This window comes from Castor canadensis, chromosome 3 (assembly GCF_047511655.1).
Source record: "Castor canadensis chromosome 3, mCasCan1.hap1v2, whole genome shotgun sequence".
Classification (NCBI taxonomy): Eukaryota; Metazoa; Chordata; class Mammalia; order Rodentia; family Castoridae; genus Castor; species Castor canadensis.
This window is the reverse complement of record NC_133388.1, coordinates 158,435,406-158,450,754: the sequence shown is the minus strand read 5'-3', so window position 1 is coordinate 158,450,754 and position 15,349 is coordinate 158,435,406. Positions and strand designations below refer to the sequence as shown.

General features: G+C 37.7%; 1 protein-coding gene across 1 annotated transcript in view; it reads right to left on the bottom strand.

Annotated features, from left to right (window-relative positions):
• Cpq (carboxypeptidase Q) overlaps positions 1-15,349 on the bottom strand; it is a 460,643-nt gene that overhangs the window by 59,225 nt on the left and 386,069 nt on the right. The window contains exon 8 of the mRNA XM_074068881.1: positions 14,115-14,316. Coding sequence (XP_073924982.1) covers positions 14,115-14,316 — 202 coding nt within the window. The remainder of the gene's footprint in view (positions 1-14,114; positions 14,317-15,349) is intronic.

Genomic DNA, 15,349 nt, shown 5'->3' with positions numbered 1-15,349 from the left:
AAGTTAAGCAATTTGTTACAAGCACACTGTTAGGAAGTGATGAATCCTGTTCTTTCATGACAATTCCTGCCTCTGTACTAAGTGTTGGGTGAGTGGTTAGAACAATTCAAATGTCAAAGGGAGTCTTTAGGTCTTCTGTGATTGTTGTTCTTCATTGCCTTACTCTCACAGAATATGTGCAAGTGGAGTAGCTGTAGAGACTTCCATAAATAACTGTGCTAAGTTTTTCTACCTGTGTGGGTAAGAAGAGAACAGGTGTTCAGGTATTAGTAATGCAGACTGCTAGGAGCTTGGCAGGGATGGGTCCAACTCATCTGCCTATTGATCAGTGTCTCTGGTAAACTGGACCAGAAGGACTAAGGAATACTTTTGTTGCCTTAAATTCAGTTTAGGGGACATTATCCTGCATGTATCATGAAAAGCACAGCTACTTAGGTATTTTGGTTTCAGGGCATGTTTTGTTGCTTCTGGGAACCTTGCTGTTGTCCTTTCTTGTTTGACAATAGATTCTAGAGAGCAGAGATTTTATGTGTTTTACATATTTTAACCTGGTTTCAATAGTGAAATAAAAGTGGCTGTTGTATTCAGTTGCACAGGATTCCTCCTCATTTTGAGGACTATTCACTGACTGCAGGGATGAGCAGAGCAGCCAGGCTGGGCCATGGTAATTTTCATAATTAGGCTGGATAGGATGAACAACTTGGCTCTTCTGAGTTTAAGAGGTTGTAAAATATGTCTTGAGTTGCCCAAGGTCATGTTTTGCTAAGGGTGCAGCTGGCCTGAGAGAAATAAGATTATGAGAGAGAGAAAAAGAGAAAGAGAGAGAGAGAGAGTCTCATAACAGAATCCAAATGGTGACATTTACAAAGACAGCCTCAACTGTGCCTTTCTTGTAGCTTGCTTAAATTTAAGCATTTTTGCACCAGATCATCTGAGTTGGATTTCTGTCACCTAGGACTGAAGAAATCTAGGCTAACATAGAAATTTTGTTTTAATAACTAAAGTGGTAACAGTAAGTTATTTGGTGATGATTTTGTGTCAAGTATTTCAGACTGTCCTTTTAAAAAATATACAATCTCATGAAGTGTTATTATCATTATTTTATTTTTGAAAAAATTGAGGTTTCAGGAGGTTAAACACCTTTACTAAGGTCACACAGCTAGAAAGCAGCAGAGTAAAATTTTGTTTTATTTTGTAAGACTTTAATGCATATTAAGAGCTCTGATACAATGTGAAATGACAAATATTTTACATGCACTGTTCACATTTGTCATTCTGCACCACAATTGTTTAAGTGCCATCCAAATGGGTCTGCTTAGTTTATTCAGCATTGCATCCCCACTGCCCAGTGCAGTGCCTGGAGAATAAAAAGGTCTCAACAAACACTGTTGAAGAATTACTGAATGCATTTTATACCCTGGCTCCATGCCTGTTTCACATATATTTCCCAGAAATATGTTTTTTTCTCCTTTATTTTATCATTTTTATATTTATTTACATGTGTATACATTGGGCCACCTCCCTTCCTCCTCCCCCCACTGCTTCTGGGCAGAAATAAAATAATGATAATAATACTTCATGAGAGTGTATTGATTTTGGGGGAGTTTAGTTTTTTGAGCTCCCTATATATTCTGGTTATCAGTCCTTTGTCTAACGTATAGGACGTGAACATTTTTTCTCACCCTTCAATTTAGAGACCATTTCTTTTGTTGTGAAGTAGCTTTTTAATTTTATGAAGTCCCATTTGTACATCCTTTCTCTTAGTTGCTGGGCTGCTGGAGTTCTACTGAGGAAGTCCTTGCCTATACCTATTGTTTCCAGGGTATTCCCCGATCTTTCATGTACTGACTGCAAGCTTTTGGGTCTGATATTAAGGTCCTTAATCCATTTTGAGTTGATACTAGTATAGGGTGACAGGCATGGATCTAGTTTCAGTTTTCTGTAGGCAGTTAGCCACGTTTCCCAGCAACAATTGTTGAAGAGGTTGCCTTTTTTCTTTTTCCATCGTATGTTTATGGCACCTTTGTCAAAAATCATGTGGGCATAGCTGTGTGGCTTCATATCCTGGTCCTCTATTTTGTTCACTGGTCTTCACATCTGTTTTTTGGCCAGAATAAGATTTTGAATCCATTTCTTTAATCTATACTCTTAATGTCTGAACTATATTTCACTGCAGTAATTCTCAGTTCTGACTGTATATCAGAATTACAAGGAGGAGCTTCTGAAACCAAGTGTACTCAGACTCTGTTTCTAGAGTCTCCATGATTGCACAAGTACAGGGGAACTGTTCACACAGAATACAGTGGAGTTGTGCTCCAAAGGACTTGAGAACTCTTGGGATGAAGAGATTCCCCATAAATGGTGCTCCCTAGGTGTGTATAACTGTTGAGGCTCAACAACCAGACCAATTAAATCTGGGTCTTTGGGAATGGAGTCTCAGAATTGACACATTTTTAAAAGCTTCCCAAGGAATTTTAAAATGCCAACAAGGATATGAACCACAATTATAACCTCAACACATAGCTTGGGTTTACACTAGTACAAATGGAAAACATCAAGCTTATTGGGGGAGCATTGAAGCTATCATGCTGAGTAACTGCAATCATCAGAGATCTCAGATAAAATCCTCTGCAGGAAACAAAGTCTAGAATTCCTGACCCATTTGGACAATGGCTCTATTTTTATACTGCATTTCTCAGTATGGTGCTAAAGGCATTAAAATGATATCTATTGATTAATTCTATCAAGTATGACATTAACAACAATGAGCTATTTCAAAATTAGGATATATTTTAAAAGACATGTCTAGTAAACATTTTTACATATATATATATACATATATAATGTATATATGTATTAATTGTACAAAGGAGTTTCATTGTGATATTTCCATGCATTCATATAATGTGCTTTGAAAAAATTTACTCCCTCTATTATTTTTCTCACCACTTCCTCCTTTTAAACAATTTTAAAAGATTTCATTATTCTATTTTCATGCATGTATATAAAATACCTCAAACATTTTCACCCACTGGTCATTCACTGGATAATATTAAGTACTAATGCAGTCTATGCCATATTTCTACATAAGATTCTGTTTTCTCATCCACCTGGAACAGAAGGAAGGAAGGAAGAAAAAAAGGCAGGAAGGAAGGAAGGAGGGATCGTGGGAGGAAAGGACAAAGAGAAAGAAAAAGAAAACTGAGAACACACTCATATCTAGTCCTATTATAGGCAATAGATCGTTTAAGCAAATCTCAATAGTTTCATAAGAATAGATTTCACAGAGTTCAACCATAGTTGCCTTATCCATTAGGACAGCAAATGTCATATTACAAAAGTTTAATTACCATTAATTAAGCAATCTCACACTTTCTTAGAAAAATGGGATAATAGGGAGACTTCATTTATTATGTTAGAAATTCCCATGATGGAGAATATACAAGTATACCAGATTAAGTGGTCATGTTTGAATTTTAACACTGATCAAAGGAATGATCTTAAATTACCTAAACTACAGAGTCTATAATTCAGATACCACTTTTTCTATACTAAAAAGTTCTTATCCAATATAAACTCAATTTTATATTGAGTTTCATTGTCTCTTTCATTATGATGTTTTTCCTGCTATTTCCACAATCCTCTAATTGATAAAGTAATTTAATTGATAAACCTATTTTTAGCAGTGCTCTTATAAGAAGCCTATAAAATATCACTCCAAGACTCATTTGGCCCAAAGATTCAACAAGCACAGTATGTCCAATTAGCCAGACTTTATTAGTGGATATCAGAATTTCAGTGTAAGTACTGCAAGTCACAGTTGGAACTACTCTATATCTCTCCAACTAGAAGGCTTACTTTGGTAAAAACTTGTGGAATATCAAAGAAAAATGCAAGTTTACCAAGAAATTTCCAAGAGACCTTCAGTCAATCAGTGAGACGTGTGGATCCATGTATCTGGGTCTAGTCTTGAATCCCTCAAAGGAGGAGGATCTGGGTTAGATGGAGCCTGTACAGTGGTTGGAATTGAGTCCCAACACATCTCCCTTTCTCCCAAAGCCTTCAAAAGTCATTGCTTGTCTCAAATCTTCAGAATGGTATTCATATCCCAACTGGAGTCTCAGGCAACTTTTAGTCTAATTAGTGAGTACTCCCCTATATTAATCTAAACTTTGGTCAAATCAGACTATCATTTCAAGAACCCATTATACTTCTTACCTATAGAACTCTACTTATTCCCATATTTTTTGACATGGGATGCATTCAATAAGTGGGAATGATGGAACATATATCTTACCTTTCTTATTCAAAAATATCTCAAGGTAATCTAATAGTTGATGGGGGAGAAATGGTCTTTTTATAGAATTATTTCAACTAACAAACAAAAGGAATGAGAAACTTGAAGTACATTATTTAGAATATACTGCAATGAAATAGTGGATCTAAGCAAAAACCTTCAATGGATGCTAACATCAAGAAGGAAGGAAGGAAGGAAGGAAGGGAAAGGGAAGGAGGAAGAAAGAAGGAAATTGGACATTTCTCCTAATGGGAATAAGTAGCAAAAATTACAAAGTATTCTTGCCCACTGTCCACCCTGCAATCCAAAATCAGACTCAGGTCAGAGCAAGCCACTAGATTTGACCAATTCACAGAGAATACATGGGAGAGAATAACATGTTCAATGATGCCATGGAAATGGAATCAGGACAAATCACTTGATTTCTGTAACAAAATAGTATGAGGGGAAAAAAGATGAAGGCAATGAAGGTGGAATCCATAAATTATAAGAAACTTAACAGATATACCAGCTTATTCAATTGCATTGTTGAAATCATGGTTTAAACTAGAAAACTGTTTTTTTAATTGTAAAGAATTTAATTGAAAACTAATCATATGCCAGGTATGATATTAAGAAAGTATTGCAAAATACTTTAGGTGGACTGTCACTACAGTATTGTAGTTATGTCTACAGCAACAAGTCATTACCTTTTAGTCATACAGATTGAAATATTTACAAATGAAGTGATGTGATGTTGTAGATTTGCTTCAAATTAATCTGGGTATAGGGAGCAGTTGGAGCACAGATGAGCTAAGACTGCTCATGAGTGAAAAATCACCATCCTTAAATCTAGTGATGGGTGCATGGGGTGCATTATGCTATTTTTTATTACTTCTGTAATAACATTTTTTATGGTGCTGAACATCTCGCTAGGCAGCACTTCACCATGGAGTTACATCCTCAGACCTGTAATAATACTTTTAAAAAGAGAGTAACATTCTTTACAATCATCTAATATAATTAAGACAGGTCAAACTGACTGTACGTTCTCAGTCTGAAGTCTGATCTTTTCTGGTGCTAGCAATATGCCACACGGTATTCTCTCTGGAGATGCCAGACAGCAGCATGGAGCCACAGCTCCCAGTTAGCCCCTGCATCACAAGGGAGCTACCTGCACATATGTTGTGTTGGGCTGCTAAGCTATGATGCTTGGTAGGTTAGGTGTTACATTTTTGACTTACAGTATTTTCACCTTATGGTGGGTTTATCAGGACATAGCCCCATTGTAAGTTGAGGAGCATCTGTACAGTATTTTTTAAGTATCATGCACAAAAAAGAGTCAAATGCATAGGAAACACGAACTCAGAAGAGCCAATTTTGAGACCCTTAAAGGGGCAGATAGAAAATAAAACTTTTCCAGGCTACATTTTGAGAAGGCATGGAAAGTTGTAGATAAAGAACCTTAAGCCACAGTGTTTATGGTTCATTATAGAACATAAGATAGAGCAGTCCTATGGTGCATAAAGCAGTTGTTTCTAACCCTTTGCTACTTCCTCAAGCACCTCTTTCACTCCCGAGTTCTCACTTTGAGCCTCCTACCTGAATATCATGAGGACAACACACCTGTCCCTAGCCTGAGCATTCTGGACTTCCATCTAAATATGGCTTTCACCAAGGCTTTCTCCCACTGGAGAATTCTGGCCACTTGGCATCACCAATAAGAGTTTCAAGGTGAAATGTTCACCTGGCTCAGAGATATTCAACTGCTCTCATGACCCACTGCTAAGATGAATGGCCAAGCAAAGACATTCTCCTAGCAGATCCCCACAGGAACATCTGCCTTGCACCTATTATTTCTCTCAGAAGTGTCCCTCTCTATCCCTTCTGTCTATTCTAATACTACATGCCTTTCAATATGCACTCAAGCTCCCCTCTTGCAGCTCTTCTTTGTCTTCTGTTCTGGGGCTTGTGCAGCTATTCTAAATGTGTTACTTATTGAGGTCCTGTACCAAAAACTGCCTTTTGCTGTTACTTAACTTTTCTTGTGTTCATCTTCAAATCTGTACATCTAATCAGTAAACTTTTATGTGCCAGGTAATAATGGGCATTGAGAGTATAGAAACAAGAATAAAATACTCTCTTGGTCCTCAATCTAGTTAAAGTGACAAAATACAAAGTGTATTAACTTCAAAGTGAACTTTGAATAACTGTTCAAGGCCACACTAGAAGAGACTTCATAAAGCAGCATATGACGAATCACCTAATGGTATAAACAACACTATCTTCGCCTAGTCTGTGACCATCTTAGAGGATTGAGCCAGATCTGTTCTGGGAAAAATACCAAGTGGCTGCTGTTAGAGCTGAAGCAAATCTACTGCAAGGGGGAAGAGCACAAGGAGTCTGTTGTTCTGATGAGCGATTTCTAGGATACAGTATCGATGTGAATACTAGACTAATCAATGTAGAATACTGCAGTCAAGGAATATTAAAGCAAGAGCTCTGACTCACCTGGGTTAAAGAGGTAGGAGGTAGTCATGTACTGTAATCTCTGTATAACCCTATCAGTCTGCAACAGTTTTCTCTACTTCTTATTTAGTTCTGTTATAGCCCATCTCCTCCCATTGTCCTTTCTCATTGTAAACAGTACAGATGAGAAACCTGGTGAGTCTTTTCATGCTCTGTCTGCAGTGTCAAAACAGTGCTTGGTTTATGGTAGGCACTCAAGACATGCTTGTTGATTGAGGAAACTCCTTCAGCTGTTTAAATGAGAGCTTGAGGGCTCTAGCCACAAATATGAGTGTACCCTTTTCAAGATTTCAGTGGCATGAGGCCTCCTCACTATGGAGCATTGATTTCAAACACCACTGCATAGAGTATTTCACATAAGGGAGGCACCTTTTAATTAGGGACAGCAGGGGACACAGAACTGCTGTGTTGCATCATTGTGTCTGATGATGGGAAAATATAAGTGCCCTGGGTCCAGATGCCAAACGTTCAACTTACTTCACATAAGCCAGTCCACTTGTGCCCTCATTGTCTCCTTTGCTGAAACATTTTAGAAGAAAGGCTTTTTGGAAATGATGGAATAGAAAGCTTTAATTTAGTTCTGCTTAATGCCATGCGAGATACTGGAATGAAATAAGCAAGATGGAAATATGTGAAATTCTGAGTAATCTGCATATTTAGTACTTTAACATAGAGTCTGGCTTATTTTAGAAAAGATGAAAGAAATCAAGATACAATTTTTAAAACAATTCAATATGTAATGAAAGAGGATAGCTCAATGAAGCGATGATATTACTGAAAGATTCAACTTCGAGTTGGGTAGTACATTGTATTAAATAAACATTTCTCACAGTATCTTACTCCTGAAAACCTCGGCCTTACCTATTCAGATTTTAACTCACAGATACTTTGTGGAGGGACAGACACTCATCCTCAGGCACTGGTAATTCTGAGGAATTCACAACAGATGACAATAACAAGAACAGAGTAAGTTCTACAAGGAAAGGTGGGCTCACAGCATTACAGAAGCACACTCCAGGGACACTTGCCTGCAATGCAGGGGACTACAGAAGACTTGAAAAGGGGGATAGCAAAGAGCTGCATCATAGAAGTCACTGGGAAAGAAAGCTAGAATAGAGCAGGTCCAGTGGCAAAGAAAGGTAAGAACACAATTGTATGCCAGGAACTTCAGTCAGTTAGACTGTATGATTGGAGATACAAAGAAAAACATGGAGGAACCATGCAGGAGGAAACTGCACAGAAGACAGAGGGTAGAACAAGGAAGACCTTCCATTCTATCCTATGTAAACCTTTCAGTAATTCATAATGCTGTGGAAACAGTAGGAGGCACGGAAGAATTTTAAGCAAGGAGGAAAGATGGTCAGGTATTACACCTGCAGCTACTTTCAAAGTTCTGATAATTCTTCCTACATTTTTTTCTCACATTTCAGGAAACTATACTTTTTAATGGCTATTGGGCTCCATCCTATGCACAGGAAGTAAAATCTGATCAACACAAGTGGATCTTGGTAGTTCTCCTCCATTAGCATGACAAGACTTAGCCACAGACATGTGTCACAATTTTGGTCAATGAGATTGAGTAGAAACCTGTTTCAGGACTTCTGGAAAAGAGCTCCCACTCTGTAAAAAGGGATATCAATTACAGAGATTTTGTCTTCCTTTACTGTACAATGTGTGAAAATGTGTTGCTTGGAACAACTGCAGCCATCTTGGGACCATGAGGGAACGAGCCTGAAGACAAAAAAGCCAACATGCCAAGGCCGGAAAGGTGAAAGATATAAAGAAATAAGATCATTGATGTGTTGGATAGCTAAATTAAATACTCTGTAAGTCTGGAGAGCCCTCAGAGCAATATAGTACCTGTTTGGCATGTGCAAGACCCTGGGTTCAATTCCCAGGACTGTAACAACAACAACAAAACACACTGAGACCACTTGTTGTACAGTTATTTCAAAGAGAATTAAAAACTCCCCTTCCTGCCATTCTGAGTTGGGTATCTGGTCTGTTTTATTTTTACAGATAAAAGCATCCCAATTCGTACATTGATTTTCAATTTGGAAAGTTCACCCTGGAAGCAGTAAGTCAATTACATGGACAGTGACTAGGAATGCAGGCCAGCATGTTAGTAGGAGGCTTCTGTAGGTTTCAGTGAGTTGTGATGAGATGAAGTCTGTGGGTATGAAAGAGGGAGAATGTTTAAGAAATAGAAGAGGCTTAAAGAAAATAGGACTTGGGAACCATATGGCTGCAAGTCCTGGACTACACTGATTTTTTTGGATTACATCACCAGCCAATGGGGGTGGTGGTGGCAGAGGAAGAGGAGAAGCACATGAGCATCCGTGGTGGGAAACTGACTTGCAGGCTACCATACGCACTTTGTAGATGGCACAACCAAGGCTTGCTCATTAGACCATAGTCTGCCAGGATAGGGACCTTGTCTATCTTCTTACCATTTCTATTTATCACACAGTAGATGACTGGTAAAGATGCTTAGTAATAAATGAGTGAGTCTTACAGGAAAAACTACATTATTTACATGTGTACTTAGAAGTTGTTAAAAACAATCCAAACTCAAGGCTTCTAATTCTTTCCAGCATGTTATCAACCACAAATTAATAAATCAGAAAAAAGATTCTGATAGAGTAATAATGTCGCCATTTTGTGAACTGGTGGCAAAAATGGCAGCCGTGCCCCTTAACAGAAATTCCTGTGCTCTAAAACAGCTCTGCCCCTACGAGAGACTCCTGTGCATGCACTAACTTCCTTCACCTCCCCCTTCTATAAAAGCCACGAGTCTGTGCTGCGCCATCTTTCCCTGGCCAGCCTGGCAGTTCGGGCCTGCCATTAAACTTTGCTCTTGGACGTGAGACTTTTCTCCTGAGCTTTCTTTGTGAGCGGCATTTTTCCTAACAGATTCAATCTTAGATTCTGAAGCAGGGGAGAAAACTATTATTGGCAGACATGGAATAAGAGGAGGCTCATTCTCTTAGGTGTCACGAGGAAGGTATTTAATTTTTCATTAGTGTGTATTTTGTCGAGTTTCTAAAGAAAGAAGATGTTCCAAGAAGGACGAATTTAGGAGCATCTGATAGCCACGTTACATCTCACTACCAACACACTCAGAATGAAAGAGTCCTCTCATTTTAACCCAGAGCTCATACCTAGTGAGAATAGGCAAAAAAAATTAAAATTAAAATTAAGATTTAAAGTCTATCCATTAACTAGAATGAATAGAGATTAATTTAAAATTCCCTGAGATCACTTGAAGTTATTCTTGTATTGTCTTTGAAAGAGTCAGGAAACAACTGTTCACCATTTTATGTAGGGCAGTCATTAGAGTACTAGAGGGTATTTTTCGACATCTCTCAGTCATTGTTTCTTTAAGAGAAATAATTTTAATTGCTCCAGCCTTCCTAATATATACCATTCTTCCAATATTGTTAAACCTTTTTGGCTCTTTTCTCAATATCTTAGTTTTCTCCACAATCTTAATCTGAGGGACTAAAAATTTGTCAAGAAAATAATTATTTTCAGTGTTTTTGTTTCTTCTCTCAAGTCACAATTAAAATAATTTAAATATTTTCCCAAATTAAACTAAAAGCTATGGAAGAGGCAAAGAAGTAGAAATCACTGACCTTAAACTCAAAGAACCGGTCACTGAATGTAGAAGGCAAGATCCACAGAAACTCCTAATAATCCGAGAACAATATCACACGTGTAATTCAAGTGCCAGACTCTGAGATAAAGATTAACAATGCTTTGGAAAGTCAGAAAAGCAGCAGAACATATGAACTAAAAAACGATTCATGAGTATCAGTTATTGCAGAGTACCTTAAAGAACATCTAGGGTTTTAAGAGAAGAGCAGGATATGGAAGGAGGAGAAACGGGGAGGGTGGAAGTCAAGACCTATAAGAGAGAGCTTTTGTGGAAAGTACACCCAAGATACTTCTTTTTTAGAAATCTGCTTTTCCCCAAAGCCTTATATTTATGGTGATGGTTACCCTATTGGATACCTATCCATTACAGATTTCATTCAGATCCATGAAAAGTATCATCGCTCTTCTTCCCAAAATGACTCTATCATAAATTCAACAATTTGTTTTCTATCATTAATTGTATTCTAATTCTATCTGTTCTCACAATTAATATGATTATATTTAGCATACATAGAACATTAAAAAAGACTGGGATGAGGCATCATATGATCACTTCAGATTATAGAAATTTAATAGGGTTATAACATGTTAGGGACTCAATAAATGATTAATCAATGGAAGAAAAAAAGAAAGAAAAAAGAAAAGGACAGATTTTGGAAATATTCTTCTCATGAACTTTTCTGAAATTAGGTAAGCCATTATTTAAATCATAACTTTAATAGCATTTTGAGTTCTATCCTTAGGTTTAAAGTTATTATCCTTTGCCAGGTCTTCAAGAATACAGAATACATAACTAGTGTATTTTAATTTCATTGTTCTGTCGTTTTTTTCCTTTATTGTTGTGCTAGGTGGGGGTACATTGTGTCATTTACAAAAGTTTTCATAAAGTATCAACTATATCATACTTAAATTCAACCCCTCTACCACTCTCCTTTATCTCCTCCCTGGAATAGTTTCAACAAGTCTCATTTTTGCATTTACATACACTTGTACACATTTTTTGCACTGTAGTCACTCTCCTATCGCTTTTCCCTGCCACCTCCCTCCTCCCACTGGTGCCACCCCCCACCCCACATACCAGGCAGGACCTGTGCTGCCCTCCTATTCTCCAATTTTGCAGTAGAGAGAAGAAGAAAGATAAAAAGAAAAATATGACATTTTTGTTTGCTTGAGATAAAGATAGTTATACATGGCGTTTCCTTGTGGTATTTCAATGTATGTATGTGTTATAACCCCAATCGGTTTATCTTCTCTAATTATCTACATTCCACCTTAGTCCCTTTCTTATGGTGGTTTGATTCTTTGTTTTTTCCCAAAGTTCCGGGAGTTTTAAATAGGTACCAAGAGTCATAACATTAGCAGTTCCATTTTTTTCTTCCAGGAATAGCCTAAAGTTGAAATATCAGAGTTAGCTCAACAGTAATAAGGGGATACTAGCAATAATTTAGCTCATATTTATAAAATAAAAAAGAATTTTAGGAAACATTCACAATCACCTAAATGAACTACATACTTTATAGAAACCTTGCTGATTTACAGAGTAAAGAGGGTAATGGACAAAGAATGTGGGAAGAAAGTCATAGTTATTTACAATAACAAGCTCCTTTCTCCCAGAGGTAAATTATTTTTGGACAGGAATGAACTGAAATCCTTTGCATAAGCAAGAGCTGAGTAAGATAAACATTTTAGACACTGCCAGGGATTTGGAAGACCATCTTAGCATTCCAGACTTCCCTATGGTTTTGCATGCTGTGGGAAAAAGGCCACCAGCCTGGACACCAAAATGGCCTGTTCTCAGGATGACTTCTGCTCTTAGAGCCTCTTAGCCTTCTGCACAATTTAACCCCTTTGGAGTCTGCAGGATAGGGATAATTGTACTTATTTCATAGGACAGATGTATGGATTAAAAGACAGTGCTGCAAAAAGCTTAATGGATACCTCTGTATATGGTGGGAGCTCAATAAATTGTTAAGCAACAATAATGAGCTCAAAATTCCACACTCTACTCACTAGATAGAACTCAAATCTGACCTCACTGAGGCCGAGAGTGGAGCCAATCAAAGCAACTCGTTCATTCCACACAGAAACATGTTCCATGTGCACCCCGTCCATGTTCATGTATACATGAAGGCATAGAGCCAGAGCCGGTTCTCCTCAGACATAACCGGCAGATTTTCTATCCTGGCTCCGTCGTAGCTTTCTGCTCCTTCTCACTCCTTCTTTGACCATTCCCGGCTTCTAAATTTCACTGTGATCTACCAGTCTTTTCCTCACAGCTACCATCCAGCACCTTTTTTAGGGGTTCTCAAAATTTTAGGAATTTCCAGTGAAAAGTTCAAGACTCAGGAAAAAGTTAAAATTTCAAACGATGATTCTATACAATTTAAAGGACAAACTCTCTTCCCACACTTGGATTGTTTTATCAATATCACCCATGTACAATATTATGGATCTGTCCAGTGATTATACAGCATTGAAAATGGAAATGTTGCTTTAAGAGAATTTGAAAATACAGTTAAAATATACATAGAACAAGTGGGTCCAATACTGGAATAAAGGAAGCCCCCTTCTATTTTTAGTTATGAAAGATTACTATAAACCTTAAACCTAAAAATTTGCCTTTAAGGCCTACAATAGCTCAAGAATAAGCTTTCTAAAAATCTTAAGTCCACATAGTATACTACTGTTGAAATCTACTCTGCAGGCAGAAAAGAAAGGCTGAAGGACCTGGAGACATTGTTTTTTGTACCTATGACATGTTTTGTATTTACAGAAAGAATTCTGGAAACAATAATATTAAACTGCTCAAAAGATGGCTTCTTATTTGAATAATACAAATAAAGAATGATTTGCAGATGGATCCTTGAACAATTCTTTTGATTATGGATATAGTGTGTTGAGGAAACAACCTTAGGTCATAAACATTTAACATCAACAACCCATTTCCATGACCAGTCTTGGGGAAATTGGTGAAGTCACACAAGCTTGTTCTGTTTCCACTTCTATTTCTGTAGCCTCCCCCATGTTTACCCTCATTTCATAATTTCATCCCTGTCTCCAGGGACTTGGGACTTCTCTTCAGGATATTCCTAAGAGAAATCACCAATCAGGGTAAGTCAGTTTATGTCTAACCTCTTAACACAAGTCTTTGTACTAAGGAAAAGCACAATTAACAGGAAGCAACCCACCCTCAAAAGTGAATATAGTTAAATTTCAGATACTACAGTACTTGAGTAAAGAATTACTTGGGTCAGTGAAAGTTTTCTAGCATATGGCTAGAGTTAGAAGGATATCAGTAGTAATAATTACTTTCAATTTTATTTCTCAAATTTTGGTTATGAGGTCAATGTGCTACAATTATCAAAGACACATTCTTGGAAAAACAAAGTGGAACAACTGATTTCTAGGCTGAGTCCTAGAATCATTAAATTAAAATATCTGCAAGTGAAGAGATTATAATTTAGAAGAAGATGATGGGTAAAGAAATACCAGGTGAGTACATTACAGCAATTTTGGAAGTCATCAAAATATACCTTATAGACAAAAGCTGAGGGTTTCCATGCACTACTTGGCCTACCAGTAACTATTATGACATATTAAATAGAGATTTTATTTCACATTGTTTGCAGATCAACTTCAGCTTTGGTCTTACCAGGCACTCCAGCTTGGATCCAGAAATTGATGTCTGTCCCTTCTGCATCACTAAACACCTGGGTGATATTGAGAGGCTGCAACAGGCTCATGACCTGCTCCATGATGTCCCGGGCATTTTCACTGCCCGTGAACTCCAACCCAGTGGGTAAGAAGGTTCCTGAGTCAGACTCCATCACCAGACTGTAATTGGAAATATTTCCCTAAAAAAGAGAGACAGAGAGAGCGAGAGAGAGAGAAAAGTAGTTTACATCTGTTGCTTCTGTGCTTTCTCCTTGGGAACTATCAAACAACAATAACAAAATACTTTACCTCCTCACAAGTTGTTGCCAAAGCACATGATTCTCTGCCTGGCTTTAGGGTCCGGTCTGCATATTACCTAATGGTTCTGCAATGCAAAATTACTCACCCTGGGATTTGCCAAACTCAAGAGTTGACTTGGAAGGATTAAAAAAATGTGATGGGAAAAGTATTAAAGTCATTCACTAGTAATAATATTCTTTCAACCAATTTTCTTAAGGGTCTACCATGTACTAGCATGTAACTCCTCCACTATGGAAGGCATCTCCAGTGTTGGCCAAGCTCAGACAAAAGAAATTATGCTCTGTGAACTTACTTCTGTACCTCTTCCCTCTAAAGAGATTGTCTATCTTATTTTAATTGTGAGTTCTGCCGAAGCTAAAAGGCATACAACTGACAGGTTTGTCTTGGGTTTCTGATTTTGTTGCTGCTCCATCTGTTGACTCCCCAGGGAGGGCAGTAATAGAACAAGACATGAAACACTGCTCTCCCTGGTGTAAAACTCTAATCCCAAGCAACTCTGCCAGGCTGCTAGTTTGTAAACTCTTTCCAAATAAAGTCTGGTAAGAAAGCAAGCAGTGATTTCATGTAGCCAACACTGTCACTGCAAGAGCTTAGAATGTAACAGACTCTGGACAGGTTGCACAGCTAAATTGCTACATAGCCTTGACTCACAAATAAGAGGCCTTGTGTACTGGCCAGATCTTCCGTTTCCCAGGAATGTGCCTTTCTCTAAGATTGGGGTGAGTTATTAATTCCAAACTGTCCTCAGACAGCACTGTTACTCATTCCTTGTAATTCATCTAGTAATGCAATCTCCTTTGCTCTTCTCTGACAACATATAAGTAGACAAAGCAGCTTTATTGTTGATATAGTTTTATAAGAAAGGGTCTGTGAATTGGCGAGGTCAAGTGATTTGCTCAAAATTACAGAGCA